At 46.0% G+C, this 27,542-nt stretch overlaps 2 protein-coding genes across 2 annotated transcripts in view; one reads left to right on the top strand and one right to left on the bottom strand.

Annotated features, from left to right (window-relative positions):
• Positions 1-320: 320 nt before the first annotated feature.
• Positions 321-11,244, top strand: DMRT2 (doublesex and mab-3 related transcription factor 2). Its single transcript, XM_081894358.1, has 4 exons — positions 321-590; positions 3,102-3,621; positions 5,084-5,186; positions 9,706-11,244. The coding sequence occupies exons 2-4, from the start codon at positions 3,145-3,147 to the stop codon at positions 10,752-10,754; spliced, it is 1,629 nt and encodes a 542-aa protein (XP_081750484.1). The 5' UTR covers positions 321-590; positions 3,102-3,144; the 3' UTR covers positions 10,755-11,244.
• The window catches only part of LOC309360016 (uncharacterized protein), a 28,426-nt gene continuing 10,462 nt past the window's right edge, over positions 9,579-27,542 (bottom strand). The window contains exon 2 of the mRNA XM_081894526.1: positions 9,579-9,591. The gene's annotated coding sequence lies outside the window, so the exon portion shown is untranslated. The remainder of the gene's footprint in view (positions 9,592-27,542) is intronic.

The raw sequence follows: 27,542 nt of genomic DNA, 5'->3' as shown, positions 1-27,542 counted from the left end.
CATGATATGATATATGATATTCCAGACCTTAGTCGCAAACAGTGTCTTTCACGCACAACTCCTTGGCTGCTGGTGGTAAATAAAAGGTGACCCTGCAATGAGGAGAAAAGAAAACTGCTGCGGGCGAGCTGGAAAAAAACAGAAGGAGGGGCGGGCAGCTGAGGAGGAGGAGGAGGAGGAGGAGCTATTTGAATTCCCGGATAGCCAATCAGGGAGCGCACGGCCTGACAATCCACCAATGGGGTGTCCGGGCGTCCTGGGCCCTGGGACGGATAACACCGGGCAGCGGGAGAGGCGCGCGCACAGCCAGCGCGCAGAGGGCCGCGGAGCAGCTGCGCGCATCGCGGCTCGTGGCCAGGAGAGCCCGGCAGACCCGTCCCCGGGCCTCATCCTCCCTCTTCCTCCGCAGGGAGATCGGGCGCCTCTTCTCAGCCGGTTCTTGAGATCGCAGCTGCGGAGACTTGTCTGGCGCGCAGGCTGCCCGGAGGGATGAAGCTGGCGGCGCTTTGACGAGGCTTTCTTCTCCGCGCGCGCCCAAGACAGCTCAGCATCGGCGGAACTGGGTGCCGTGGCCGGGACGCGTCGCTTGGGTGAGTGGCAAAGGGGAGCCGCGCGGTTGGGTGCGCCCTTGCTCGCTGGCGCACAGGGAGCCAGACAGCCAGAGTTTCCCCAGACGCGTGGCTACTCGCTACCGTGGCTGGTTCTTAACATTTTGATGGTAATAACGCTCAGCAGCAGCCTTTTCTCCTCTCTAGCTCACTCTGCCTCTTCCTGGAGCACCTGTGGAAATTTGCTCTTCTGGAACCGCTTGTCGTGGCGTGCATTGGGGAGGTGGCAAAAGGAATAAAAGAGCGCGCGCGTCCTCCTTAATCGGGAATAAGTTTTCCTTGCTAGACGCAGCGACAGCCCACCCCCTAATTTGATTTTTGGAAATAAGGCCTGGGTGAGTTGACTCGGATTTAACAAAATTCCAAGTCTCTCCCCCCCCCCCCGGTTTTGGGATCTGCACGCATGCAAAGCTCCAGCCCAAAACACACCGGGAAATGTTCACTTTTGTATAAATGAGTTTCGAGCCTGTCAAAGGCCACTGGCGGTGAGGATATTTTGTAGCATCCTGAGATGGCCATTTTCCACCTGCGCAGCGGAATAAGCCGCTGTCCTTTCATGCTGGAAAATAGAAGGGTGTAGATTCGTTCAGCGATTGCTGGTGTTTGGGGGGGGGGGGAGATCTATCCTGCCTTAATTTGGAAAAAAAAATGTCTTCCCAAACCTGCAAGGTTCTCTGTGTTTGGACAGCAAGACCAAAACACACGACAAATTTCTGGTCAACGCAGTTCTGTACCGTGAAATATACTCTTAACAATGAACACAGTTTTATGCTAGTGTACGCTGGGCAAAGTAAACGTTTCAGTGATTTGTAGATCGGTGCGTTCCTTTTCCAGCTAGCATTCCTTCTGGCCATACCATACTCTGCGACAGTGTGAGTTGACTTCTATTGTCTCTGGAGACAGACGGATGCCAACAAATAGTTACTGAATAAAATGGGATTGGGACTAGAGGGGAAAGGTACCCACCAATCTACAAATCACCGATTTGCATTCATTTATTTTAATTGCATTTATATCCAGCTAACGTGGCGCACTAGGAAATCCAGTAAATCAACGGGATTTTCAGAATTAACAAATTGTGTTTAGCTTGGCAGCTGGAGTCCCCAGCAGTCTCCAAGCTCAAATCAGGACACCGGTGTGCGTCTTTCGGAGGAACTGCAAGTGGGACGGCTGCTACTTTCCCAGAGTTTCATCCTTGAAAAGGCAGCGGAAGGTGGTTTTTATTCCGAGTAGACTGGCCTCTAACAAGGGAAACAATACATGAAATTCAATTCTTTTCAGTGTTTTAAAAAGCGTGGCAGGATGATCATCCTTACTTGAACAGGAGTGATATATAATATACACAGTGTAACACGCACACACATTAAAAGCTTCCAAAAGCGTCCTATTTTGCAGGGTCTTTCGACAAAGCACTGTGTTAAGAAAAACGGTGCGTGCCAAGTAAAATCACACAATCGAGTCCTGCTTTTAATCCGAGGAGGCGCGTGCAGTGGCGAAAAAAGGCTGCTCGCATGTAGTTTAATACCCAGGCAGCCTTCACATGCTCAGAGGCCACGCGCCCACACACTGGCCCAAACTGCTTGAAGGGCTCTTGCGCCTGGAGCAGAGACCGGGCAGGAAAGAATCCCTGGAGAAAGAAACCGATCCCTGGAGAAGCGAACACATCGCCTGTGTTCATGGGCGTAGCCAGGATTATTGTCAGGGGGGACAGGCCCTTTGTTGGGGGGGGGCAGCTTGTTACTCTTTTTGCTGCGCTCGCTCGCGCGCGCGCTAAGCTTATATAAGGCCTTTGGACAAAAATGTCATCTGTCACAAGTGAGCGGCATCCCGTCAGTTTCTCTTTCGAAGCGCTGCCTCGTCCAGGTGGGCTTGTGGCGAGAGGGAGAGCTCGCTCGGGCCTTTGGGGACAGAGCAAAGGGGGAGCCACCAAGGAGACTTCTGGTGGGCTTCACGTTGCAGCGCCCAAGCGCGCCTTATTCCTCTTGCCCCAAAGGCGCACAAGGAGCAGGCGTCACCTCGGTCTCTTTCCCGACACTTGAGATCCCCGTGGTGATGCGGTCCTCCCTCTCCCGCTGGGGCAGGAGGAGCGAATCCCCTTTACGTGCTGGCGGGGGTGCCCGCCGTGGGACCCCCAGAAGCACGCACGTCGGGCCAGAAATCCCGCTCGGCCTCTGAGCCGGAATTTTGCGGGGTGGGAAAATAACGCTTCCAGTGAGGAAATGTGTTGAGCGCTGGGAGATGGCGAGAGCGAGTGGAACGAGAGCTGGATCGCGCATTTGGGCGCGTGAGCGCAGGTTAGGAGGCAAGAAAAACCCTCTCGGGTCTTTTCCCCGAACCGCACACTTACTCGAAAGTAAACCCCTCCGAACTTGGGCGAGACTTGACAGTCAGTCAGTGTCTCTTAGGCTAGCGGGCGACGGAGGGCCGCGCGCGTAAATGCGATTCTCCTTCTTGCGCGCCTAATCGATCGATCTGTCGATCTCTGTCTTGCAGTGAGCGAGCTGGAGGAGCAGGCGGGAGCCGCGGGGCGCGAGCCATGGCTGAGGGGACGCCAGTTCCCCGTGGTGGAGACGTCTGGGAAATCGACGTGGAGAGCCTGGAAGACGCGGACGGGATGGAGCCGCCGCTGCCGCCTGGCCCTCGACTGGAGGCTGTCGAAGACGACGACGCTGACGAAGAAGAGGAGGAAGAGGAGGATGGCGACGAAGAGGACGACGACGACCGCGAGGAAGACGAAGGAGCGGGCGGGCGCGTTCTTCTGCCTCCGCCGCCTCCGCCGCCCCGCACGCAGCCGCCCGTCGAGGCGGCGGTTTCCGGGGAGCCGCCTGCGCGCAAGCTGAGCCGGACGCCCAAGTGCGCGCGCTGCCGCAACCACGGCGTGGTGTCTTGCCTCAAGGGCCACAAGCGCTTCTGCCGCTGGCGGGACTGCCAGTGCGCCAACTGCTTGCTCGTGGTGGAGAGGCAGCGCGTCATGGCCGCGCAAGTGGCGCTGCGCCGGCAGCAGGCCACCGAGGTGAGCGCCTGGCCCGGGGACCCAGCCTTATGTCCCTCTGCTTTTCTGCTTTGCAAAGGGCGGGGGGAGCTCCGCAAATACCTCCTTCTCCCCCCGTTTCTTTCTCTCCCCTACAAAGGCAAGCAGGTGGAGTGAAGGGGCTGCCTCGCTTTCAGGGTGATGCAAACTGCTAAGCGCTATTGCAAGCTGCGATCTAAACTGCCTTTGCTCAGAAATAATTTCATTACCTGCCGTGGATCTTCGCCCTTCTCGAAAGCAAGGAAATGTCACTTCCAAGCCAACCGGTCTATAGGGCGGGTGGGGGTTGTGTGTTTGGTATTTAATTGGTGACTCACTCTGGCCTTAAGGTGGCAGGACCGGGGTCTACTTAATGCGCATCTGGGTCCCACATTGACCAGGTCTGTCCGGCCTGGCTGATGCGAATTCACTCCGGGCACTAGGACTTGAGGGACGAGCCCTCCCTGCTGCTACGCACCTCTGCCTTGCCTGCGAGGATTTTCCAGCCTTTAGAGATGATTCGATTAAAGGCGCGATAGGCACAATTCCTTTGCCAAGCGAATCCAGACCGTAGAATCTGGGTTTGTTGCCAAACGAATCCAGACTGTAAAATCCATTTTACAGTCGACATTTTCCCGGTTAACATTGTTTTTAGCTTGCCCCTCAGGAACTTGAGCACTTTTCTTAAAAGACCCTCCTATACGCAGAATATCTCAATCAAATGTAGAGTCACTTTGATTTTCGATCTAGCAATGTTAATCTCTGTCAGATCTTTGTCAGTCACTGTTTAACAAAATGAAGTCTGCCATGAGATTTTTTTTTGGGAAGTGATGAATCACGCACAATTAGCCGCCCCCCCCATTTAAATTTTCAAGAATGCAGTATTCATTTTCCCTTGCCCCTCTGGTCTGTTCTGGAACATCCTGAATTTCAACACATTCAACATTTCCCAGACAAATTCAGCTGTCTTTAATGTTATTTCATTTGCAGAGCTACACACTTATTTTTTTCCTGTCAGCGGCTGATGTTTAAGGTTGCAATCCCATGTATATTTATTGAGCAGTAGCTGCACTTGTACACTTCTGAGTATGCCGGGAGAGGAGAATATGCTGTATGCATGACCCTGGCTAGATAATTTGTCCTCCCTCTTCTTCAGAAGCTGAGTGCTAAGCTATGCTTAGAGTCATAGCTTGACAGCTGGGCCCTAAACACTTTGACTTGAAAGTCCCTTCTTTCTAAATAATGTGTTTAGAGCCTGCATAAGTGTTGATGAATGCTCATACAAATCAGGGCCAATTATTCTCACGACTATTATTATTAACGAACCCTAATTTATGAATTTGGAAAAGTTCTTATTTTTTCATATCACAATTTTAAAAAGAGTACAACAGGGATTCATTGGGGGGTAAGAAATAATCTGCGGAGCTGGTGATTTAAAAACTTCATTTTTTCTCCTTTTTACAAGGATAAGAAGGGGCTTACAGGGAAACAGGCCAACTTTGAGCGCAAGGCAGTCTATCAGAGGCAAGTACGGACACCCAGTTTGCTGGCAAAAAGCATCTTAGAAGGTAATACACTTCAGCACTTTGAACTTTTCAGTTTTTAAATATCTTGGTTATTGTTACTGAAATGTTGATCCTTTGCATTTCCCTTTATTAATTTGAATATAGAAGATTTCAGGAAGCTAGATGAAGAAACCCAATTGTAACAGCTAACTCAACACAGAGTCAGATTCACTTAAGCCCACTGATTTCAGTGTGCTCAAGCAGAAGAGATTCAGTGTGGGATCATGGCCATGCATGTAAAAAAACCCAAAACACCCAATAGATGCTGCTTGTATGGCAATTTGTTGATGACTGCATCATGAGCACAAAGGAACTGGAATCAGCCGAGGACAATATTCATAAATGCATTATATTCTGCTGGAAAGAATAATGTAGGTCACTTAGTGGTTGGTTGAGGAGCTAAACAAATGTTGACACTAACATGGAAATGCAGAAAATACTAAGGAAAAACAAAAGGAAACAAATACTTGGCACAAACAACTTTTAATTAACAGCAATGATGGCTCAGTAAGCTAATCCCTGACCCCCACCACCAAGCCATCACTTTAAAATATGTCATGCATTTTAATTCTACCACCTTCTGCTTGGATTTTGGTCTGTTGATTGTCTGATTAGGGAAAGTATTTTGAGAATTTGAATGTAAGAGATCCTTTGTTTTTGAAAAACAAACCAACCAAGGATCTATTATCTGGGGAAACTGTATCTTTAACAAACATTCCAAATTTTAAAATAGAAACAAAAGCTAGACTAGTATAATATGAAAATTAATACACTATGACAATATTTGAAGTTTTGTTTTTCCTCTAAATGATTAGTTATATTTAATGATTTCAAAACAAGCTCAGCTATTGGGAAACGAGCCCATCAGTACATTTTTTTTTTTTTAAAAAAGTGATGCACATTTTACTAATCTGTGGATTTAGACTGAACGTCTTTTCTTGTATGGCAGACATTGGTGATGCAAACCAATTCCTGTCCAAGTCAATGACAAAAAAGCTGCTTTTGATTTTGCTGCATCTCTGTTGCAACCTTACAACGTACAGTAACATTCCTGTGCACATTTATTTGGGAGCAAGTTCTGCTGGACTTCATAGGACTTACCTGTGGATATAGAAACAAAGGACTGGGCTATGTATGTACAGTGGTACCTCGGGTTAAGTACTTAATTTCTTCCGGAGGTCCGTACTTAACCTGAAACTGTTCTTAACCTGAAGCACCACTTTAGCTAATGGGGCCTCCTGCTGCTGCTGCGCCGCCGGAGCACAATTTCTGTTCTCATCCTGAAGCAAAGTTCTTAACCAGAGGTACTATTTCTGGGTTAGCGGAGTCTGTAACCTGAAGCATATGTATCCTGAAGCATATGTAACCCGAGGTACCACTGTATGTATGTATGTATGTATGTATGTAGTTGCCTTAAGTCAAAAATGGAGAACTGTTAGCTCTCCATAAGTTGTGGGAATGCAGCTACCATCATCCCCGACCACTGAGCATGCTGGCTGGGGATGAGGGGAGCCTGGCAGCAACTGCAGGGCCACAGCTTCCATGTCCCGGCCGAAATACTTGGGAATAAATGCCACTGAACTCAATGGAGTTCATTTTTGGAGTGATGAATAGGCATAGAACGGGGCTGCTCATCTCCTGTTCAACACAATGAATATTTTGTGAGCAGTCAAGAATTTTAGGATGCACAGTAAAATATATATGGGTTACACTAAGAACCCTCCCAGATAGTGGCTTAATACTATAAACAACTCATTCAGATACTGCAAACAGGTAACTAGCGACAGGGGTTAAAAAATTAATAATACTGGATTTTTTTAGATCAGAACTAAAAATAAAAAAATAAAAATCCAGTATTATTATATTATTGGATTTTTTTCCAGAATGGGTAAAACTGGATTTAAATGGAGAAAAACAGCTGACTGTTGCTCTGATGCCAATGGTGTTGTGTGGACAATGAAGAAAATGTCCATGCATGAGGAGCACTCATCCCGCAACAAACTGCCATATGGAAGCACCCCGAGGGCAAAATAAATACGATCACTTCCTGCTCCCAGACCAGTTTAATATAAATTGTTAAGATGGTGCCGAATCTTTAAAAGCCGGCAGCATTTAGCTTTCATAGTTTTTAAATGCAGCTCTGAGGTTATGTGCCATTAGAAAAAAGAACAACACAAATTCTTAACTGAAGGGGCTCTGTTTTTTTTGCAGGCCAATGCCAATTACTGAAAGTGGCTTGGATAACTCATCATAACTTTTCTTGTACAGTGGTACCTCGGGTTGAGTACTTAATTCGTTCTGGAGGTCTGTGCTTAACCTGAAACTTAACCTGAAGCACCACTTTAGCTAATGGGGCCTCTGTAACCTGAAGCGTATGTAACCTGAGGTACCACTGTATTGGAATCTCGAGTTTTTTGAATAACGTCTGCAATTACCGTATTTTTTGCTCTATAGGACGCACCCGACCATAGGATGCACCTTGTTTTAGAGGGGGAGAACAAGAAGAAAAAAATCTCCCCCTCTCTGTGCAGCACCCCTTTAGCGAAGCAGCAGGAGAAACGGAGCCCCTTCCATTTCTCCTCCCGTTTAGCTGAAGGGGTGCTGCGCCTTAGCTGAAGGGGCACCTACCCTTCAGCGAAAGGAACCCGAAGCCTCCGGAGCGCAGCGGGAGCTCCCGCTGCGCTCCGGAGGCTTCAGGTGGCTATCCTTGAAGCCTGGAGAGCAAGAGGGGTTGGTGCGCACCCCTCTCACTCTCCAGGCTTCAGTGAAGGCAACCCGAAGCCTCCGGAGCACGGTGGGAGCGCTCCCTCTGCGCTTCGGAGGCTTCGCGTTGCTATCGCTGAAGCCAAGGAGCCTGCATTCGCTCCATAAGACGCACACACATTTCCCCTTAATTTTTGGAGGGGAAAATGTGCGTCTTATGGAGTGAAAAATACGGTAATAATCAAGCCACTTATAGAAGGGAGATCATGAACACAGTTGGTGAACTTCAGCAGTGTCTGTGGGCTAGCAGAGTGGACTTCTGCTCATGGAGTGGGACTTTATCTTCCTCCCCTCCCCTCTGTAGCCCCCAAACTCTCCCAATCTGCTCCAGAGATTTGGGTGATTCTGGAAGAGAGCAGAGGAAGTCCTGCTGTATGAGTGGAAGAATATTAATCTAATGTTGGAAGATTGGGAAAGTAAAGGTTATTAGACTTAGTTTGCGCTTCCAGATTAGAATACAATCCTAGGTTTGTATAGAGTCTTTTTATCTGCCTCCAATGTTTTTCTTTTTAGCTCAGTATTCACTCACTCTCTAACGTACTGTCTCCTCAAGAGAAAAATTTTTCTTGCATTTTTTTCTTTCCCTTATTTGTCTTAACTTTCTTTCTCTTCTCTCCTAGTACTCCTTGGACTTTTTTCTACAATCTCTGTGCACATAATTCACCTTTAGAAAATAGAAATGCATCAGCTATTAGGTATAGATATCTTTGGTGATGATATTATAAGTCCCTCAACAAAGAAACAGAAACAATATAATAACATGGGAATGTGAAGAACCTCTCTTAGTGTGTGTTTGTGTGTGGTTAGCAGCGTGGCTTTGGGCATGGCAAAAATTGGTGTGGGTGATGACAAAACCATGGGCTGCTTGCACTTTCCATTTCTGCACCTCCTATATAATGTCAGAAGAACAACATGCATCTTTTCCTCCCTAGTGAGATGCATGAACTTCTGGCCTGAAGACGGCTCATGCATGTTTCACATTCAAAGGACATGTCACCCCTCAAAGAATTCTGGGCACTGTAGATTGTTAAGAGTTGCTTGGAATTGTAAGGTAAAGGTAAAGGAACCTCTGACATGGCCGAGTGGGGCGCTCATCTCGCTTTACTGGCCGAGGGAGCTGGCGTACAGCTTCCGGGTCATGTGGCCAGCATGACTAAGCCGCTTCTGGTGAACCAGAGCAGCGCACGGAAACGCCGTTTACCTTCCCGCTGGAGTGGTACCTATATATCTACTTGCACTTTGACGTGCTTTCGAACTGCTAGGTTGGCAGGAGCAGGGACCCAGCATCGGGAGCTCACCCCGTTGCGGTGATTCGAACCGCTGACCTACTGATCGGCAAGTCCTAGGCTCTGTGGTGTAACCCACAGCGCCACCCGTGTCACTCTCTATTATTTGATGGAATGAATGTCCTTTGAGTACGCTTGAAAGGTATATCGTGGATCTGCAGCTGATTGTGGAGGAAGGTTAACAAGTTTTGCTTTGGATGGTACTCGGGAAGCATGTCAAGAAGAGCGAGTCACTCACACCGACTCATAATTATGAAGCCACCTATTGAGAAGGATAGCAGTAAATTGTCACAAATGTTTCAAAGTGCTGTACAAAACTTTAGTGAGAACTGAGGGCACCAGTGACCAAGCAACAAATCCTTGGCTCCTTCAATTTTGTAACTCTTTTAACATCCTACTCAACACTTTGATAAAAAGAACGCATTTTTTGAATAACTGACTCCATCTTTGTTTCTGTTTTCCTCTCTCTGCAGGTTACCGTCCTATTCCAGCAGATCCCTACCTTGGAGGGAATTCATCCTTGCCACCTCCTGTGAGTGACAGGATGAGGAAAAGGCGGGCTTTTGCTGATAAAGAACTGGAGAATATCATGCTAGAGAGGGAGTTCAAAGAAAGAGAAATGATGGAAGCGACCCAAGCAGCGGCCTTTTTCCTGCCTAACCGCATGGTGCATGGGACTGAATACAACACTTACAAAACTGCCTTTAGCCCTAACCACGTTGAAGCTCCCAATAAGGAGTTTTGTGGCTTCCTGCCTACTTGCCTGGATCTAACAATGCAATATTCAGGTTCAGGGAACATGGAACTGATTTCGTCCAATGTCAGTGTCGCCACTACGTACCGGCAGTATCCTTTGCCCTCCAGGTTCCTGGTGTGGCCAAAGTGCGGCCCCCTGAACGACGCTCTCCTCTACCAACAGTGCCTGCTCAACGCTACCGCTGTCCAGTCCCTCAAGCCTGGGGCGATTTGGGACCCCAAGGCTTCGCAAGGTCAGGACTGTCCGAGCTCGGAGCACGATTTGATGTCGTCCAAGAGCGAGCCCTCCTTCCTGCTTCCTCATGTTAGAGAAATCCAGCCGCCTCAAAATGAACTCCAGAATCTCCCTCAGGTGACTTGTGACAGGTCGGCCTTCTCGCCTCCTAAGAGGACTTTCTCTCAGATCTCTGACAAGGACGCTCTGGTCCCGCAGGAACACTCGCTCTGTAAGACCAGCAAAGAAAGCAGCAAGCAGCACCCGTCGCCCCCCGGCAAGTATAGTCCTTTCCATTCGCTCTTCCAGCAGACGCTCCACAGCAAATCGGGGCCGGAGTTAAAAGCAACATTGGATGAAGCCTCTAAGAAATACAGAGAGTCCACCATCAAAGAAAACCAAAAATACAAGCTTGCCATTGACAAATATGCAAAAGACTTTTTGGGGACGAAACAAGCCATGACCAAACTGTCAACCCATGAACCCCTGTCATTTTCGGTCGAATCAATTCTTAAACGGCCATCTTCGATGGTCACCAATGTGTCTCAATAGAGAGAGAGAGACTACTGTGATAGCCAACCGACGGAAGGTAGTGTATTTGCACTTAAGGTTACAATCCTAATTGTATTTACAAGGAAGTCCCTTTTAAAATGAGCGGAACTTATTCCTGTATAAACACGTTTGGGATTTGGTTGCAAGATACTTGATACCCAAGTCCAGGAACAAATTTGGAAGACGTTCCACTGATTTTTGTTAGCCTTTATTTCCAAGTAAAGGAGCTCAGGATTATAACTTTTGTTCTATGGATCTCAGCTGACTTCAGTACGGTTAATATATTCTAAGTGCAGGTGCCCTTTCTTAAACAATTTTTGGGTTGGCTGCTCCCACAGTTTTTAATGTGAAGATTACTGCCATGCCCGTTTGCAATGTTGAGCCGTTGCTGTATCTCACCAAAATTTTGTATGAAAAAGAATTTTAGATGTAAAAGTTGATTTTAAAGTGTACATAAATATGCATGTTTTTCATATGGAAATAAATATATTTAATTGTTTTGCAGCGAAAACTGTGTACGTTGTGTGTTTCCCAGTTCCCTTTTCCCTCCCCAAAATCACAAGTATTTATGGCCACTGTTTCCCTGTGGGGAACAGCAAAGGCTTGGGCCACAATCCAAAGGCATGAAAACAGGAGTTGGGATTTTTATATTTTCAGAAATGGGGACCAGCTATTTCTGCTTCATTCCAGAATCTTAGGTGTAACCTGATATTTGCAATCCCCTGAAAGAGAATCAGGGCTTGTTTACGCCAGAGTTTACTGTGTGTTTCTAGTTTTTTTGCATCCCCATTTAATCTGCATAGTCCACATGATCTTTCCCTCAACACTAATTCTAATGCTTCCCCCCTGTAAATATGGGTTTACTCAATACAAGGGTAATGAATATTATTATTATTATTATTATTATTATTATTATTATTATTATTATTATTATTATTATTATTTTATTAATTTTATTATTAATACCCCTCCCGTACAGCTGGCTTTCCCCAGGAGTAATGCAATAAATTGGGGAAAATTTGCCATCCCTATGTATGTCAAGACATTTCACACTTTCACATTTCACAAGACATTTCACATTTCACACTTGTCCCTATGTATGTCAAGACATTTCACACTCCATCCTTCCAACTCTGCCCATGCAAGATCGGTAGTTAGACAATGTATTTAATAATAATAAATAATTTATTTATACCCCACCCATCTGGCTGGGCTTCCCCAGCCACTCTGAGCGGCTTCCAAAAAATATTAAAATACTGTAATACATCAAACATTAAAAGCTTCCCTAAACAGGGCTGCCTTCAGATGTCTTCTAAAAGTCTGGTAGTTGTTGTTCTCTTTGACATCTGGTGGGAGGGCGTTCCACAGGGAGGGCGCCACCACCGAGAAGGCTCTCTGCCTGGTTCCCATTTATTTTTGCACACCCAGTGAAGAAACATTTCCTATTTCTTTGGGCCAAAGCTTGGTAATTATATAAGACTCCCTACCTCCTGGACATGGGCTGCTTCAGCACTGGGTTCAAATGATGGATATCCTTTTGGTTGCTCACCAGAGTGCAGTTTAGATTCCCACCCCCCCAAAAAATACCTGCCTCTGTGATGTATGGAGCTCTGTAGGAGACTCTATTCAAGAGAGAATTTTGCTCCATTCCTAGAAACTTCCCCGGTTCAAAGTCTGCATTCTGTACTTTCAAATGAGAAGATCATGAGATCACACTCAAATTGCTTTGCTACACTGTGTGCGCTTGACATATTCTAGTGCACAAAACATCTTTATCCTGTGGAAGGATATTTTTCAGCACACTTTGGATTTTTTTTGGCACATAATTTAACACTAAATCATGTGAGTGGTATGATAATTACTTACTTTTGAACAGTATATCTCTCTAAAGAACAGCAGTCGTTAAAATAATGTGTGTATAAAAGAGGGTTTGAAATTACAGTGGGACATCCCACATATTCTACAAACCTATACTCAATTACGGCGCTGTGGGTTAAACCACAGAGCCTAGGACTTGTCGATCAGAAGGTTGGCGGTTCGAATCCCCATGACAGGGTGAGCTCCCGTTGCTCGATCCCTGCTCCTGCCAACCTAGCAGTTCGAAAGCACGTCAAAGTGCAAGTAGATAAATAGGTACCGCTCCGGCAGGAAGGTAAACGGCATTTCCGTGCACTGCTCTGGTTTGCCAGAAGCGGCTTAGTCCTGCTGGCCACATGACCCGGAAGCTGTATGCCGGCTCCCTCGGCCAATAAAGCAAGATGAGCGCCGCAACCCCAGAGTCGGCCACAACTGGACCTAATGGTCAGGGGTCCCTTTACCTTTTAAAAGTTGCATACACACCATACATTGACAACACATGACTTTCCCCCAAAGAATCCTGGGAACTGTAGTTTGCTAATGGTGTTAGGAATTATAGCTGTGGGGGGGGGGGTGAACTGCAGTTCCCAGGATTCTTTGAGGAAAGCCTCCCCCCCCAATTTAGCGGGACTTCTGAGTAGATATGCATAGGATGGCACTGTTGGAAGTGAATACTACTGATGTGAAGATTGCATGGACTCAATATTTCAGTAAGACTAAATTATGCAGAGTACAGTAGGAAGTTTTGTATATTGTATATTTGTAGGTTTATAATTTGAGTGCTCACTGGAAGGACAGATCGTGAAGCTGAGGCTCCAGTACTTTGGCCACCTCATGAGAAGAGAAGACTCCCTGGAAAAGACCCTGATGTTGGGAAAGATGGAGGGCACAAGGAGAAGGGGGCGACAGAGGACGAGATGGTTGGATAGTGTTTTCGAGGTTACCAGCATGAGTTTGACCAAACTGCGGGAGGCAGTGGAGGACAGAGGTGCCTGGCATTCTCTGGTCCGTGGGGTCACGAAGAGCCGGACACGATTAAACGACTAAACAACAACAACAGGTTTATAATTTGCATGCACTTACCTAACGACATACGTCTTAAGATGCGTGCTTGTAAAAAAGTTAAAATCAAACCATTGGGCATGCTAATCTTCCAGAGAGGACGTTCTTGATTGTCTCCAAAAACATTTTTGTACAAAAGCAAATGCAAATTCTGGGACAATTCCCTGAACCTCTTTTTAGATTATCTCCTCCCCTCCAAGAAAACGATTGAAAGCTGAATTATACTTCTAGCTCCTAACCAGCATTATGACCCCAGGGAAAGAAATGGACCAGGGTATTCATATTTATACGTCAATGGTCCCAAATGAGTCAGAACTTGGCTCCTTGACTGGCTATTGTCTTGTTGATTTATTGCTCTGGGTTTTGTGCATTTACTCTCTTGAAAGATACATACCATGGGTATGTGGTGCATCTATGCGAAACATATGTTCCAAACCTTGTCCAGGGTGCAGTCATTCAAATAATCATTTTCTGTTGTACCTGCACAAGATGTTTTCTGCGAATTTGACATATCAATTTTCCAAATGAAGGGTTTGCATAGCATTTCACCCTGGTTGTCTGGCAACACAATGTAGATGGTCTAGTGCTGATTTTAGTTCTTGGACGTGGAAAAAACTCTCTCTCGAAACCTTCGTTTTCCAGTTTGAATCACAGTAGAATGGAGAGGTGTGACAAACATTTTCTAGGAGTCCGGTCAGTGTGTCTCACTCAGAATTGTGGAGCAAACCCCTGCAGTTGTTGTCTCATCCCAGATTAAAGAAGAAGAAGAAGAAGACGACTTTGGATTTGATAGCCCATTTTATCACTACCCGAAGGAGTCTCCTCCCCCACCACAAACACTCTGTGAGGTGACTGGGGCTGTGAGGCTCCATAGAAGTGTGACTAGCCCAAGGTCACCCAGCAGCTGCATGTGGAGGAGCGGGGAAGCGAACCAGATTACAAGTCCACCGCTCTTAACCACTACACCATGCTGGCTCAAGGAAAAACAGAACAGTTTGGTTTGGAAAAGGGGGTGGGAACCAAGCAAGTGATTGTTTCACAATCGGCTGAGTGGGTAGAAACACAGTAGCACTCTGATGAAAGACCTGTTCAGATGGAAACCTCTTTGATGGGTTGTAGTGCTAACTTTTCAAATGTTCATTGTTTCTTGGTGTATTCTCAATGACAAGGCAAGCCAGGGTGGTTTGGGTCATGATCTCATGTTGAGTTGAAGTACATTGTTAGTGAGGTGCCTTGAGGAATATCTGGAGCTGTTAAAACTTATGAGTTGCTTTGCGGATGTGAAACATCCCGTCAGAATGTGCAGAAATCCTGAAGAAGTTCTGGGCCTCAAAGCCACTTTTGGCCGCCATGAAATGACATGCCTCCTGCCATTCTCATGTGTCCTTTTTCTTGTAACCACATTTATTCAAAAGTTACAATACAGCTTTGTCCACTGCCATCATATCACAGAAGGATCCCTCCAATCTCACATCCCTCGTCACTGTCAAGTTGGCTCACCAAATACTCTCAATAGGAACCCAACTACTGAGCTGGCTTACGAGACATTTTCAGTCAAGATATCCCCTCCATGGACGCCTCTGTGATGATGATGGCATAAAAATACCCTGTTCCTCTTCAGTAAAATAGAAAAATGAGACCAACTCATGTCAAATGTATCGTTTTTGGAGGTGTCTTTGATTATTGTCAATGGTATGTGAAGCATTCTGATAGAGCAATGCTCCAGATGTTATTAAACCAAGGTTTTCTTCCATCATTGAGCAATAACTAGTCTAGCTGCTGTGAACAGGAAGGAAATTAAATATTTTGATTTAAGGGTAGATTTTGGGGTCCAATCTATTGATGACAAGGCAAATGCCAAATTAGGAGGGATTTGTATTTTTAGTGATTTTGGAGTCAGATAGAAAAGTTTCCCCCCAAAAGGTGTGGACCAAACATGAAAACAGAACATCCTTCTCCACATACTTTCCAACATACAGTGGTACCTCTGGTTGCGAATGGGATCCGTTCTGGAGGCCTAGTCGCAACATGAAAGGAACGCAACCCGCAGCAGTGCGTCTGCGCATGCTCGATTTACCGCTTCTGTGATGTCATTTTGCACATCTGCACATGTGCGAGTGGCGAAACCCAGAAGTAACCTTTCCGGTACTTCTGGGTTGCCGCGGGACACAACCTGAAAAAACGTAACATGAAGCAAGCGTAACATGAGGTATGACTGTAAGCTTAAATAATGTCTCTTAATCTGAGGGCAAAACAGTATTAGCATTCAAAGGCTGTAATGCAAACACGAAAGTATGGCTTGCCCAGTGGCGGAGCAAGCTGATCGGGCACCTGGGGTGGCACGTGTGCCCTGCACCCAGGGGCGGGGCCAGCTGCCTGAAGGGTGGGGCTAGCCAGGGCAGAACGCTCCGCAGGGCCTCCAAGGTGTTTGCCTGCATCCTCCCACTCAGCCGCCCTACAGCTGAGCAGAAGACGGTGGGCAGACCGTTTGGGGCAGCGAGGAGCCTGTGGGCACCCAACCCACCACATCACTCCCAGGAGAGGCACGTGGCTCGGACATGCTGCAGGCCCCGCGGTGAGTGCCTCCCGCCATTTTCTCACCCCTCTCAGTGGTGACACCCGGGGCGGCCTGCCCTCACCACACACCCCTTCCTCCGCCCTTGGGCTTGTCCAATGGACCAGGGCAACCTTTTATTTCAGGTTCCATAACAGCAGTCCCTCCCTTTTTCTCAGCATCGCATCACAAGATATTCAGCTGAGACTTCCTATTAGATTTTGCGGTGGGTGGGAGGGAGAGCATACCCTTTCTGAAGAGAACAACTATGTATGTGAGACAGATAAAGAGATAAAGATAAAGAGATGTTTAGGGAAGCTTTTAATGTTTAATAGATTATTGTATTACCAATAAACTGAAACTGACACAGGGACAAACAAAAGAAGACGCCTTTACCCCGGTATGGCTGCCCTTTATCACATCACAGCCCAAGAAGACAATGACAATAATCCACCAATAGCATACAAATCAATATGGCTAACCTGATCCAAATCACCCACCCACCCGACTCACTCATGAAAACAATGATCACCACAGCCAATCGCAAACAAACAACCACACCCTAGGCCAACCCCAACCTCTCTCACCACCAAAGGAACACAAATGAACAGCACGAGCAACGCTGACACCAAACCCTACATACATTAAGCATAATAGAAACATCGCCACCTAACCCCACCCCACCCATCTTCCCCCCTCCACCCCTTTTCTTCCTAATGTCTCAACAAATGAAACTGATTTGTAAAAATGTTGCATGGAAAAATACAAGAGACATTACACATACTTCTGTAAATTTTTTTTTTAACAAATGGTTATTGTATTTTAATATTCTGTTGGAAGCTGCCCAGAGTGGCTGGGGAAACCCAGCCAGATGGGCGGGATATGAATAATAAATTATTATAATATATTATTATTATTAAAGGAGAAAGAAATATTATTTTTGTGGAAAAAACAGCAGTGTGCCCTGCCCTGCTGTGACTGCTTTTGTTCAGATGATAAAATGTCAGGGTGTGTGTGCGTGATCATTGTGTGTCACTGTGCAGCTAACTGTGCAGACAAGGTGATGTTCTTAGACCCCAGAAGGTCCGTCCCAACGAAGCAGGATAGTCCAATGGGCGCAATCAAAGCTTGAACAAAAACGGCACTTGATTTGATCAACCCTTCGGAAAAATCCCCTCCCAGCACATACCTTGCTGAGGCAGCAGCAGCAGCAGCAACAAAACAATTGCCGCCTGCCAACGGGTGCTGCTGCATCTCCCCTCTCCCACCTTGGTGACACCCCCCAGGTCCTCTGGAAACCGTTCGGATCTTTCATGTGGCTTAAAAAATTTCCAGCTCCTAATTCCGTTCTTTCCTTAAAGGATTTTGCGAGTCCATTTATTGCTCGTGAAAAAGGAAGATTAATAGCTTGAGTCAGGCATAATGCAGGAAAGCACCAGATAGGTTTCCTTGGGCGGCTCTGCCGCGGCAGCTGCCGCCCCCTCTGGTTCAGCCTTGGGCCTCTTTGCCTGGAGGGGCTGATCCTGCTCTCCGGCTGCCGCCAAGGGCCTCCAACTGTGTGATAGTTTGGACATGTGGAGTCCTGGAGAAGGAAGATGAAGCCTTGCCAACTCCGCGCATTGAAAAGCTGTGACTCAGACCAACCCCCTACCACCACCAAACGATCCTGGGGTTTCAAACAAACCCATCCTTTTCCACAATGGCTTTCTTCTGCTTTGCTCTTTTCGCAAGGTCAAGGGCTCTCAAGCTATTACTGATCGGAAAATGCATTCTCCCAAACTATTGATTTGCTTTGCTGTGTGTATAAAGGCTGCCATACACCATACATTTGAAGCACATTCAGAGCATATACGCTTGTATTCCAAAGTATCCTGGAAACTGTAGCTCACCCCTCACAGAGCTACCATTCACAACACCCATAACAAACTACAGTTCTCGGGATTCTCCAAAGGGCATCAGGTGCTTCAAAGGTATGATGTGTTAGGGTGGACTGCCTGGCCAGAGTGGTTCATGCTCTGGTTATCTCCCGCTTGGACTACTGCAATGTGCTCTACGTGGGGCTACCTTTGAAGGTGACCTGGAAACTACAACTAATCCACAATGCGGCTGCTAGACTAGGGACTGGGAGCAGCTGCTGAGACCATATAACACAGGTCTTGAAAGACCAAAAGAAATGAGGACTTTATTTATGTATGCCACTACAGCAGCAAGAATGTTGATTGCACAAAATTGGAAGACTGGAGAAATACCAACTAAAGAACAATGGCAAGAGAAGTTGATGAACTATGCAGAACTGGCAAAAATGACAGAAAGACTAAGAGAAAAAGACAACAGAGACTTTGAAAAAGATTGGGAACCATTCATATTATATTTGCAGAAACAAAGAAAGGCAATAGACTTGTTGGCAGGATTTCAATAAACATCCACATTATTAGCATCAGAAAAAGTTTGGAAGATAGTGAAATAAGATGATGTATTTAATTTTATTTTTATGTTTTTAAGGTTTGATGTTATGCTATTAATAACTTTTTCTGTTGAGAGATAGCAAAGCGGGTGAAAACAGAAACAAACCAGAAACGCAAGTTGGGGGAAGTCTTGGAGGGGAGGGAGGGAGGAATATACAGTAAATGTTAAGAATTTGAGATGTATGTAATGAAAGAAAATGAAAAATGAATATATATATTTTTTAAAAAGAAAGACCTACATTGACTCCCACTTTGAGCACAATTCAAAGTATCAGTGTTGACCTTTAAAGCCCTAAATGGCCTCAGCCCAGTATAGCTGAAGGAGCGTCTCCAACTCCATCGTTCGACGATGAAGTCCAACTCTGAGAGCCTTATGTGGTTCCCTGCCTGCGAGAAGTGAGGTTATAGGGATTTTGTAGGGGGAAACCCTGGAGAAGAGGGGACTTGGGTAGCTGTTGTGGGGTGCAGACCTTCAGTCTCTGCAGCTGCTTCAAGGGGGCAAGACCCACAGAAAATGGGCTGCTGTTCTCATTAGGCCTGACACTCTGATGCAGATCCTTGAAGCCTTACTCCAATGAAGCTCTAAAATGCCGTTTTGATCCTGGATTTCAGAAAAGCTACACTTGACAGAAAGAGAAACCAGCTTCTCAACTCCTTCTTGTGTTAGGTTTCTTTCCACCTTTCCAAATAGTGACCAATTTATTTCACAAGGTGCAAAAGATAAAGGAGTCAGAAGCCGGCCCGAAGTGGGAGGAATTGGAGGCAGTGTGATGCAAAGGTCTTACATCCTTTCTTCAGTAGCAATAACCTGGATATTTCCCAATTCCAATCCTGGTCCAAATACCTGAAGATATTCTACATTCTGCAACATTTGGAAGCACTTTTCCAACATCAATCTCAATTTCTTCCACTATTTCTAATTTTTCAATAACGGGCCGGAGGGAAAGACCTGGGGTGGGGGAATTTTTTTTCCTGGTTGTGTTCCAAGATTTCACTCTTTTACTTTCAACTCTGTCCTTCCTTCTGATCAACAAGTTTATTTCATTTCAAAGTGCTCTATAGCCAGCGACCCATATCGCTTCCTGTGAGCTCCACAGAACCAGCATGTTTTTAATTCTCCCTTATGCTACGTGCGTATGGTTATTGCTGCTTATACGAGAAGTGGATTCTTCTACATCTGAAAAGCATCGCTGTCTGAACTAGAAAAGTACAGGGCCAGAAACAGCGCTCAGAATTTAGAACAGAGTCCCTCTGTAGGGGCATGGTTAAGTAATTAAACGATCTAAAATCACGGCTTTTATTTGCTGGAGTTATATTAACTTTTAACTACCGTAGTTAGAATATAGAATATAAAGGGGCGCGGGTGGCGCTGTGGGTTAAACCACAGAGCCTAGGACTTGCCGATCAGAAGGTCGGTGGTTTGAATCCCCACGACGGGGTGAGCCCCTGTTGCTCGGCCCCTGCTCCTGCCAACCTAGCAGTTCGAAAGCACATCAAAGTGCAAGTAGATAAATAGGTACTGCTCCGGCAGGAAGGTAAACAGTGTTTCCGTGTGCTGCTCTGGTTCTCCAGAAGCGACTTAGTCAAGTTGTACGCCAGCTCCCTCGGCCAATAAAGCGAGATGAGCGCCGCAACCCCAGAGTCGGTCACGACTGGACCTAATGGTCAGGGGTCCCTTTACCTTTTCTAGTTAGAATATATAAATGCTTTTTGCGTGTGATGGAACTCAGTGGCAGGGAGTTCCAGGACCTGTCTTTGCTGTTCACTTTGATCAAGAGAGGGGTACTGGCAACTCATTTTTTTTTGCACATATTTCTGTATGGTAGAAGTTTTGGGTTACATCTAGTTGTGGACTTCCACTTGCACAATAGTATTACCCCTTCCTCTGTTCACCCTTGAACTCCCACTATCCAGGAGTCTCCCCAAATCTGCTCCAGAGTGTTAGGCTACTTTCCAAAGCAGATTGGGGTAGGTGAAGGGCTGCAGGGCAAAGGTGAAGAAGGGGAAGCCTCACTGTGTGGGCAGAAATGCAATGTTGGAGTTAAGTTGCGGCTTCATGTCTAGAATCATGGTTTCACCAAAATTTGTTATCACGAGTACCAGTCTTAAGGCACCTTTGCAATTAATTTACCATGGTGGTCGTTGGCTGTCGCTAGACCCCGACATCTCTTTCCTCACACCACAACCCTGAGCTGTGGAAGTAACCTTTGTGAACTGAAATGGCAGAGATATAAGCACGTGCTAAATTATTCTACTAAATGTAGCAGTACTTGAACATGAAATTTATTACGGTCAGAGACCAGCTTGGGAAACACAAATGGAACTACAATCCCAATAGCAAAACAAACATTTAAAACATGGAACTTAAGACTTTTAAATTTTTTTTAAAGATAGTACAGTGGTACCTCTGGTTACGTACTTAATTTGTTCTGGAGGTCCGTTCTTAACCTGAAGCACCACTTTAGCTAATGGGGCCTCCCGCTGCCGCAGCGGTGCTGGAGCACGATTTCTGTTCTCATCCTGAAGCAAAGTTCTTAACCCGAGGTAATATTTCTGGGTTAGCAGAGTCTGTAACCTGAAGCGTATGTAACCGGAGGTACCACTGTAGTGTTGTTAACAACATCTATCTATATCAACCAACCAACCAACCAACCAATCATCGAATCATAGAATTGTAGAGCTGCGAGGGACCCCGAGGGTCATTTAGTCCAGCCCCCACGATGCAGCAACCTTATACCCAACATGGGGTTCGAACAGTGGCGTAGTGTGGGGGGTGCAAATCCAACATCTGGGGGTTAGGGTTAGGGGGCGCAAATCCACGGGTTAGGGGGTGCAAATCCACGGGTTAGGGGGCGCAAATTACTTGCCTTGCCCCGGGTGCTGACAACCCACGCTACGCCACTGGGTTCGAACCCACAACCCTGAGAGGAAGTGTCTTATGCTCTACCCCCTGAGCTATCCCAAGCTCAGACATCTACCCTTTTTAGCCCTAGGGGCTCCTGGGTCAAACCCCTTCAAGCCAAATCCAAGACTGATGGGATTGTGTCCAATACCTTGAAACGTCTAGCTCTGTTATAAAAATATTGCCCCCGAACGAACATTTACACTTGTTTATTTTGATAGAACAGAGTGGCTGGGATAAAAATATCTGTGATAGGATTACTAGGAGGAAAGCCTGCTGTAGGATGTAAAAACCTCTCAGGATGGGCTCCGTTCATGAACGCACATGCCTGGGTTTGAAAGGCGGATCCTGAGGTAGTTGTGTCGTACATCTGTTCTCCTGACTTTTTAACCATGGAGTGCTAGTTTATTGCCGAGCTTAAGGATAAAAGAAGCAAGAAATGAAAGTTTTTTTGGAGGGGGGAGTTTCCTTCCTTCTAAGTACATTCAGATGTTTGCCTCCAAACCCTAAGCCAGGCTTTGTTTCTAGCTTATTTCACCTTCCTGATGTGATTCAGGCTTCTTCTTTTTCTATCCAGAATATATAAAAAGGTAAAGGTACCCCTGCCCGTACGGGCCAGTCGTGTCCGACTCTAGGGTTGTGCGCTCATCTCACTTAAGAGGCTGGGAGCCAGCACTGTCCGCAGACACTTCCGGGTCACGTGGCCAGCGTGACGAAGCTGCTCTGGTGAGCCAGCACTAGCGCAGCACACAGAAACGCCGTTTACCTTCCCGCTATAAAGCGGTACCTATTTATCTACTTGCACTTAGGGGTGCTTTCAAACTGCTTGGTGGGCAGGAGCTGGGACTGAAAGACGGGAGCTCACCCCACCACGGGGATTTGAACCACCGACCATACGATCCACAAGTCCTAGGCACTGAGGTTTTACCCACAGCGCCACCCGTGTCCCATCCAGAATATATATAAAATATATATATATATATATATATATATATATATATATATATATATATATCGTGAAGAATGGTGGCAATAGCACAGCAAAGGTCAAAGAGTACACATAATGATTAAAGGAACATCCCTCAGAAAGATTTTTGGTATCTTCTTTCTGAATACCGTACCAATGCTTAATGCAATGTGAAATATGACCTATACCCTGATTGCTTTGTTGGAGATGCCTCTGTCAGGCTGTCTCAAGTCTTTTGTTTTGCTTTGAGATTTTAAGCGCTGCTCCCTCCCTCTCCTTCTCTCTCTCTGCGGCAAGAAGCATCGTGGGCACAGAGCCACTTAACCATTTCGGCATCCCATCTATGGGATGCCTGATTCCCTTGTCATGAAGGCAAATATCTTCAGGGGTATCATTATTAGTTGAATATGCGCAGGTGGCGCAGAGTCCTGAAAGTCCAGAATCCAAAAAGTAGCTTGTATAGCATCCCATTACAAACAGCAAGCTCTCAAAGGAAAACATGAGCCCTAACCCCTAGATTGAATGTGTGCAGAGGTGGGGAAGGGGAGGGGGGGTTGAGTGTGTGAATGAGAGGCCTTCTGTTCCTCTCCTGGATCTCTGGACCAAAGCCAGCACCAGGGCCAGATTTAGGTTTGATGAGGCCCTAAGCTACTGAAGGTAATGGGGCCCTTGGTATGTCCAGCTGTCCTTTGTCTACAACAAATTGTCGCTGTTTTTTGGTGTTTAATATATACTATATGGTCATTTATGGGCCTCATAGGTACAGTGGTACCTTGGATTACATACACTTCAGGTTACACACTCCACTAACCCAGAAATAGTGATTCAGCTTAAGAACTTTGCTTCAGGGTAAGAACAGAAATAGGGCTCCGGCGGAGCGACGGCAGCAGGAGGCCCCATTAGCTAAAGTGGTGCTTCAGGTTAAGAACAGTTTCAGGTTAAGAGCAGACCTCCGGAATGAATTAAGTACTTAACCCGAGGTACCACTGTATCTCAAGCCATTTGCACATGATGCCATGCAACTAGTCCATGCAGCATGTAGGCACTTTATATATAGGTAAAGGTAAAGGTAAAGGGACCCCTGACCATTAGATCCAGTCGTGGCCGACTCTGGGGTTGCGGCGCTCATCTCGCTTTATTGGCTGAGGGAGCTGGCATACAGCTTCCGGGGTCATGTGGCCAGCATGACTAAGCCGCTTCTGGCGAACCAGAGCAGCGAAAGACGGAGACGCTGTTTGCCTTCCCACCAGAGCAGTACCTATTTATCTACTTGCACATTGACGTGTTTTCGAGCTGCTAGGTTGGCAGGAGCAGGGACCGAGCAACGGGAGCTCACCCCGTCGCAGGGATTTGAACCGCCGACCTTCTGATCGGCAAGTCCTAGACTCTGTGGTTTAACCCACAGCGCCACCCGCGTACTGCACCCTATACTGTATATAGAAAGGAGCAAACCAGGGATATTTTAGGGAGCAGGCTCGCAGGCGGGGCCCATGACTTACATCAGAGGAGCCTACACAACGCAAAACACTGTTGCTGGATGTAGGTTTTATTTTATTTGTTTTTTATCTTATATTTTGGAAATGTACATCCAGTTGTACATCCAGTCATCTGTTAATAGATATCAGTCGAACTTGTGCTCACTCCTCACCTAGAAATATACAATGGAAGATGAAATATACTCGGAGTCGAGTGTGGATTTCATGCTCTTTATTCAACTCATAGTAGTGAGGAATGAAAGTTCCTCCAAAATATCTGCTTTATATACATTATTTACACAATGGGCCGCATGTGATTGGCTAATTTCTGGATTCTCCTGTAGGCCAATCAGGTTGCGGATTCACTTCCACCTGGAGCTGGATAGGGTGGCTCCTGCAGACCAATCATACTGCTGCATTGTTCTAGGACCAATCAGACTGCTGCATTCTGAATCCTATTGTTCTAGGACCAATCAGACTGCTGCATTTGGATCCTATTCAACTCAGTACATAACAGAAGACATATATATGAGCATTTGGTGACCCCCCCATCTGTCATTTCCCATCAGATCTGGTGATGTCCTGGTGTGCCAGCCTTCTTGGCTGTCCAGCCAAATAGTCCATCTCTGCTGCCATTTGCCACCCTTCTTTGATGACCCACTGAATTGCCTATGAAGTTTGGCTCCCCTTTCCGTCTTCTACAACCTTTCTCTCAATCCTGAAAAACCAGAGGGACCGGGTGAAGTGTCAAAAATCATTCACAGTGAATAGCCGAATCCTTTTTCTGGAACAATCGAAGGGCTGAGTCTTGATTCAGCTGTTGGGCAAGGATAAAACGGAGCAAAGGGAAGTTGGAAACAGTGTGATCAGGAAGTCACAGGGGATATATCACCACTATTTATGTGAAGGATGGTTTATTTATCTAAAAGCAAGATTGCTTTGGCTTAAGTTGGATTGCACATCCTCCTATGCAATAGGACGAAATTGACACAGGATGTGCCTAGATGTCAGTTTTCTGCCTTTCTGGTTGTGCAATTCACCCCTAACCAAAAGTGTGAGAAGCAACACACAGAAGGGGGGGATGGTTTCAAAGTTGTTTGGGTTATATGAAAGACTTCCTGGGCAAAATTCCACTTGGATTGTGCCACCCGTGACCAGGGCCGGATTTAGGTTGGATGAGGCCCTCAGCTCCTGAAGGTAATGGGGCCCTTTCTATGTCCAGCTGAAAACAACAAATTGTCGCTGTTTTTTTGTGTTGTATATGCTATACAGTGGTAACTCAGGTTACATACGCTTCAGGTTACATACGCTTCAGGTTACAGACTCCGCTAACCCAGAAATAGTGCTTCAGGTTAAGAACTTTGCTTCAGGATAAGAACAGAAATTGGGCTCTGGTGGCACGGCGGCAGCAGGAGGCCCCATTAGCTAAAGTGGTGCTTCAGGTTAAGAACAGTTTCAGGTTAAGAACGGACCTCCGGAACGAATTAAGTACTTAACCTGAGGTACCACTGTATGGTAATTTATGGACCTAATAGGTATCTCAAGCCATTTGCACGTAACAAAATATGTATTTTATCAAAGTAATTGTTGAACTGAAATACAATTGGAAATGTATTTCTTTTATTTTTATTTCCCCCCTTTCTTTTTTTTTTGGGATGGGGGCCAAAAGATGCAGACCGAGACTCCTCTGGTTCCGAGTCTGAGCCCGAGTCCCAGGCCATCACAGTCAGCTCCTGCTGGGCAGAAGCTTGCAAGCTGCACAATTGTCTCAATTTTTATTTTTTCTTAAAGGCCCTCTCGCTCACCTGGAGAGTAAAGCCTTCTACCTGCCTTCAGGTCGGACCTAGAGCCCTGTATGAAAAAGTATAAGTTAGACTGGCTATTTATAATTTATTAAGTACTTGAAATTGGCGGTAGCAGATGCTGCGGGCGTCTATAAAAAAATACTCGCTAGCTGTACAGTGATTATGATTTTTTTTTTTGGCCTTTATTCCTTTTGTGCACATGCCTTTTGTTGCCGCAGAAATTTGTGGTCTTGGGAGTTAACGCAATACTTTTCACCAGGAAGCTAAATCAAAACCAATGTTTGCTTGGTTAACAAGCTAGTTAATCAAAAGCTTGCATACAGATGTTGGACCAATAATAAAAAAAAAGATATCGCTTTTCTCATGTTGGATCTCTGCATTTTGTAGAAGCAGTGGATGGAACGGCTTTATTCTGATCCGCCCAGTTTCGGAAAGCACAGCTGACGTTTCCAGCAGATCTTTGAGGAATGCGGCTGGGCTGCCATGCAGCTGCGGGGCTGGCTTGCATAGCTCTGCCCTCTTCAGTTTGTTGCAAAGTGGAATTATTTTCATCTGTGCACCAGCTCTCAGTGGTTAAGGGGATCCTCATGCAGATTGTTCTGAGCTATGCACAGTTCCCACTAGGAGGCATCTGCGATTTGAAAGCCAGATCTCACATTCTGTGACTCTGAAGATTGTCTGCGTTCGTTTACCTCACTTATATTCGGTCAAACTTTCCTCCCAACAGGCTAAAAGCTGAATATTTTGGTTTGCATGAAACACGCTTTGCACAATAGAAACAATATCTACATACAGCTGAAACATGGACTATATAGAGAAGAAGGGACATAGCTAGAAGCGAGAAGAATCTGCACAAGGGCATGGCCAGGTAAATTATAATTTAAATCAGTTTGTGAAATCAGCCGGGTCTTCTGCCCTTTTTCTGTTCCCCTAACGCAAAATAAAGGAAATAAAAATAAAATAAAAACTTCGTGTAATTCTGAACTTTAAAACTTTGGGCATACTAATAATTCAGAGAATGCTTGACTGTGGCATGATCTTAACATGTTGTTTGTTGTTTAGTCGTTTAGTCGTGTCTGACTCTTCGTGACCCCATGGACCAGAGCACGCCTGGCACTCCTGTCTTCCACTGCCTCCCACAGTTTGGTCAAACTCATGCTGGTAGCTTCGAGAACACTATCCAACCATCTCGTCCTCTGCCGTCCCCTTCTCCTTGTGCCCTCCATCTTTCCCAACATCAGGGTCTTTTCCAGGGAGTCTTCTCTTCTCATGAGGTGGCCAAAGTATTGGAGCCCCAGCTTCACAATCTGTCCTTCCAGTAAGCACTCAGGGCTGATTTCCTTCAGAATGGATCTTAACATAGGCCATTGCTTTATAGCAGTGATGGCCAAACTTGGCCCTCCAGCTGTTTTGGGACTACAGATATTTATTAGAGTTTCCAATTTAGTACAAAAGGAAAAACAACCAAAAAGAAAAACAAAAACAAAAAATACTCAAAAAATAACAAAAGTACAAAGATAGACAATTAAGACAAAACAAAACAAATATAGTTCCCGTTACTTATTTCTATTACCTCATCTCCCGGACCTCCTCTCGCCTCCCCCTTTTGTATTCCAATTAAAATTCTTAATTCCGCAAATCCTTATTATAACTTATTTTAACTTACTACTCCATTTTTACATTACAGCTGGTAACCACTTA

The sequence above is a fragment of the Podarcis melisellensis genome, assembly GCF_964234715.1.
Source record: "Podarcis melisellensis genome assembly, chromosome: 17".
Lineage (NCBI taxonomy): Eukaryota > Metazoa > Chordata > Lepidosauria > Squamata > Lacertidae > Podarcis > Podarcis melisellensis.
The sequence above is the reverse complement of the archived record's forward strand: the minus strand, read 5'-3'. Positions and strand labels throughout refer to the sequence as shown.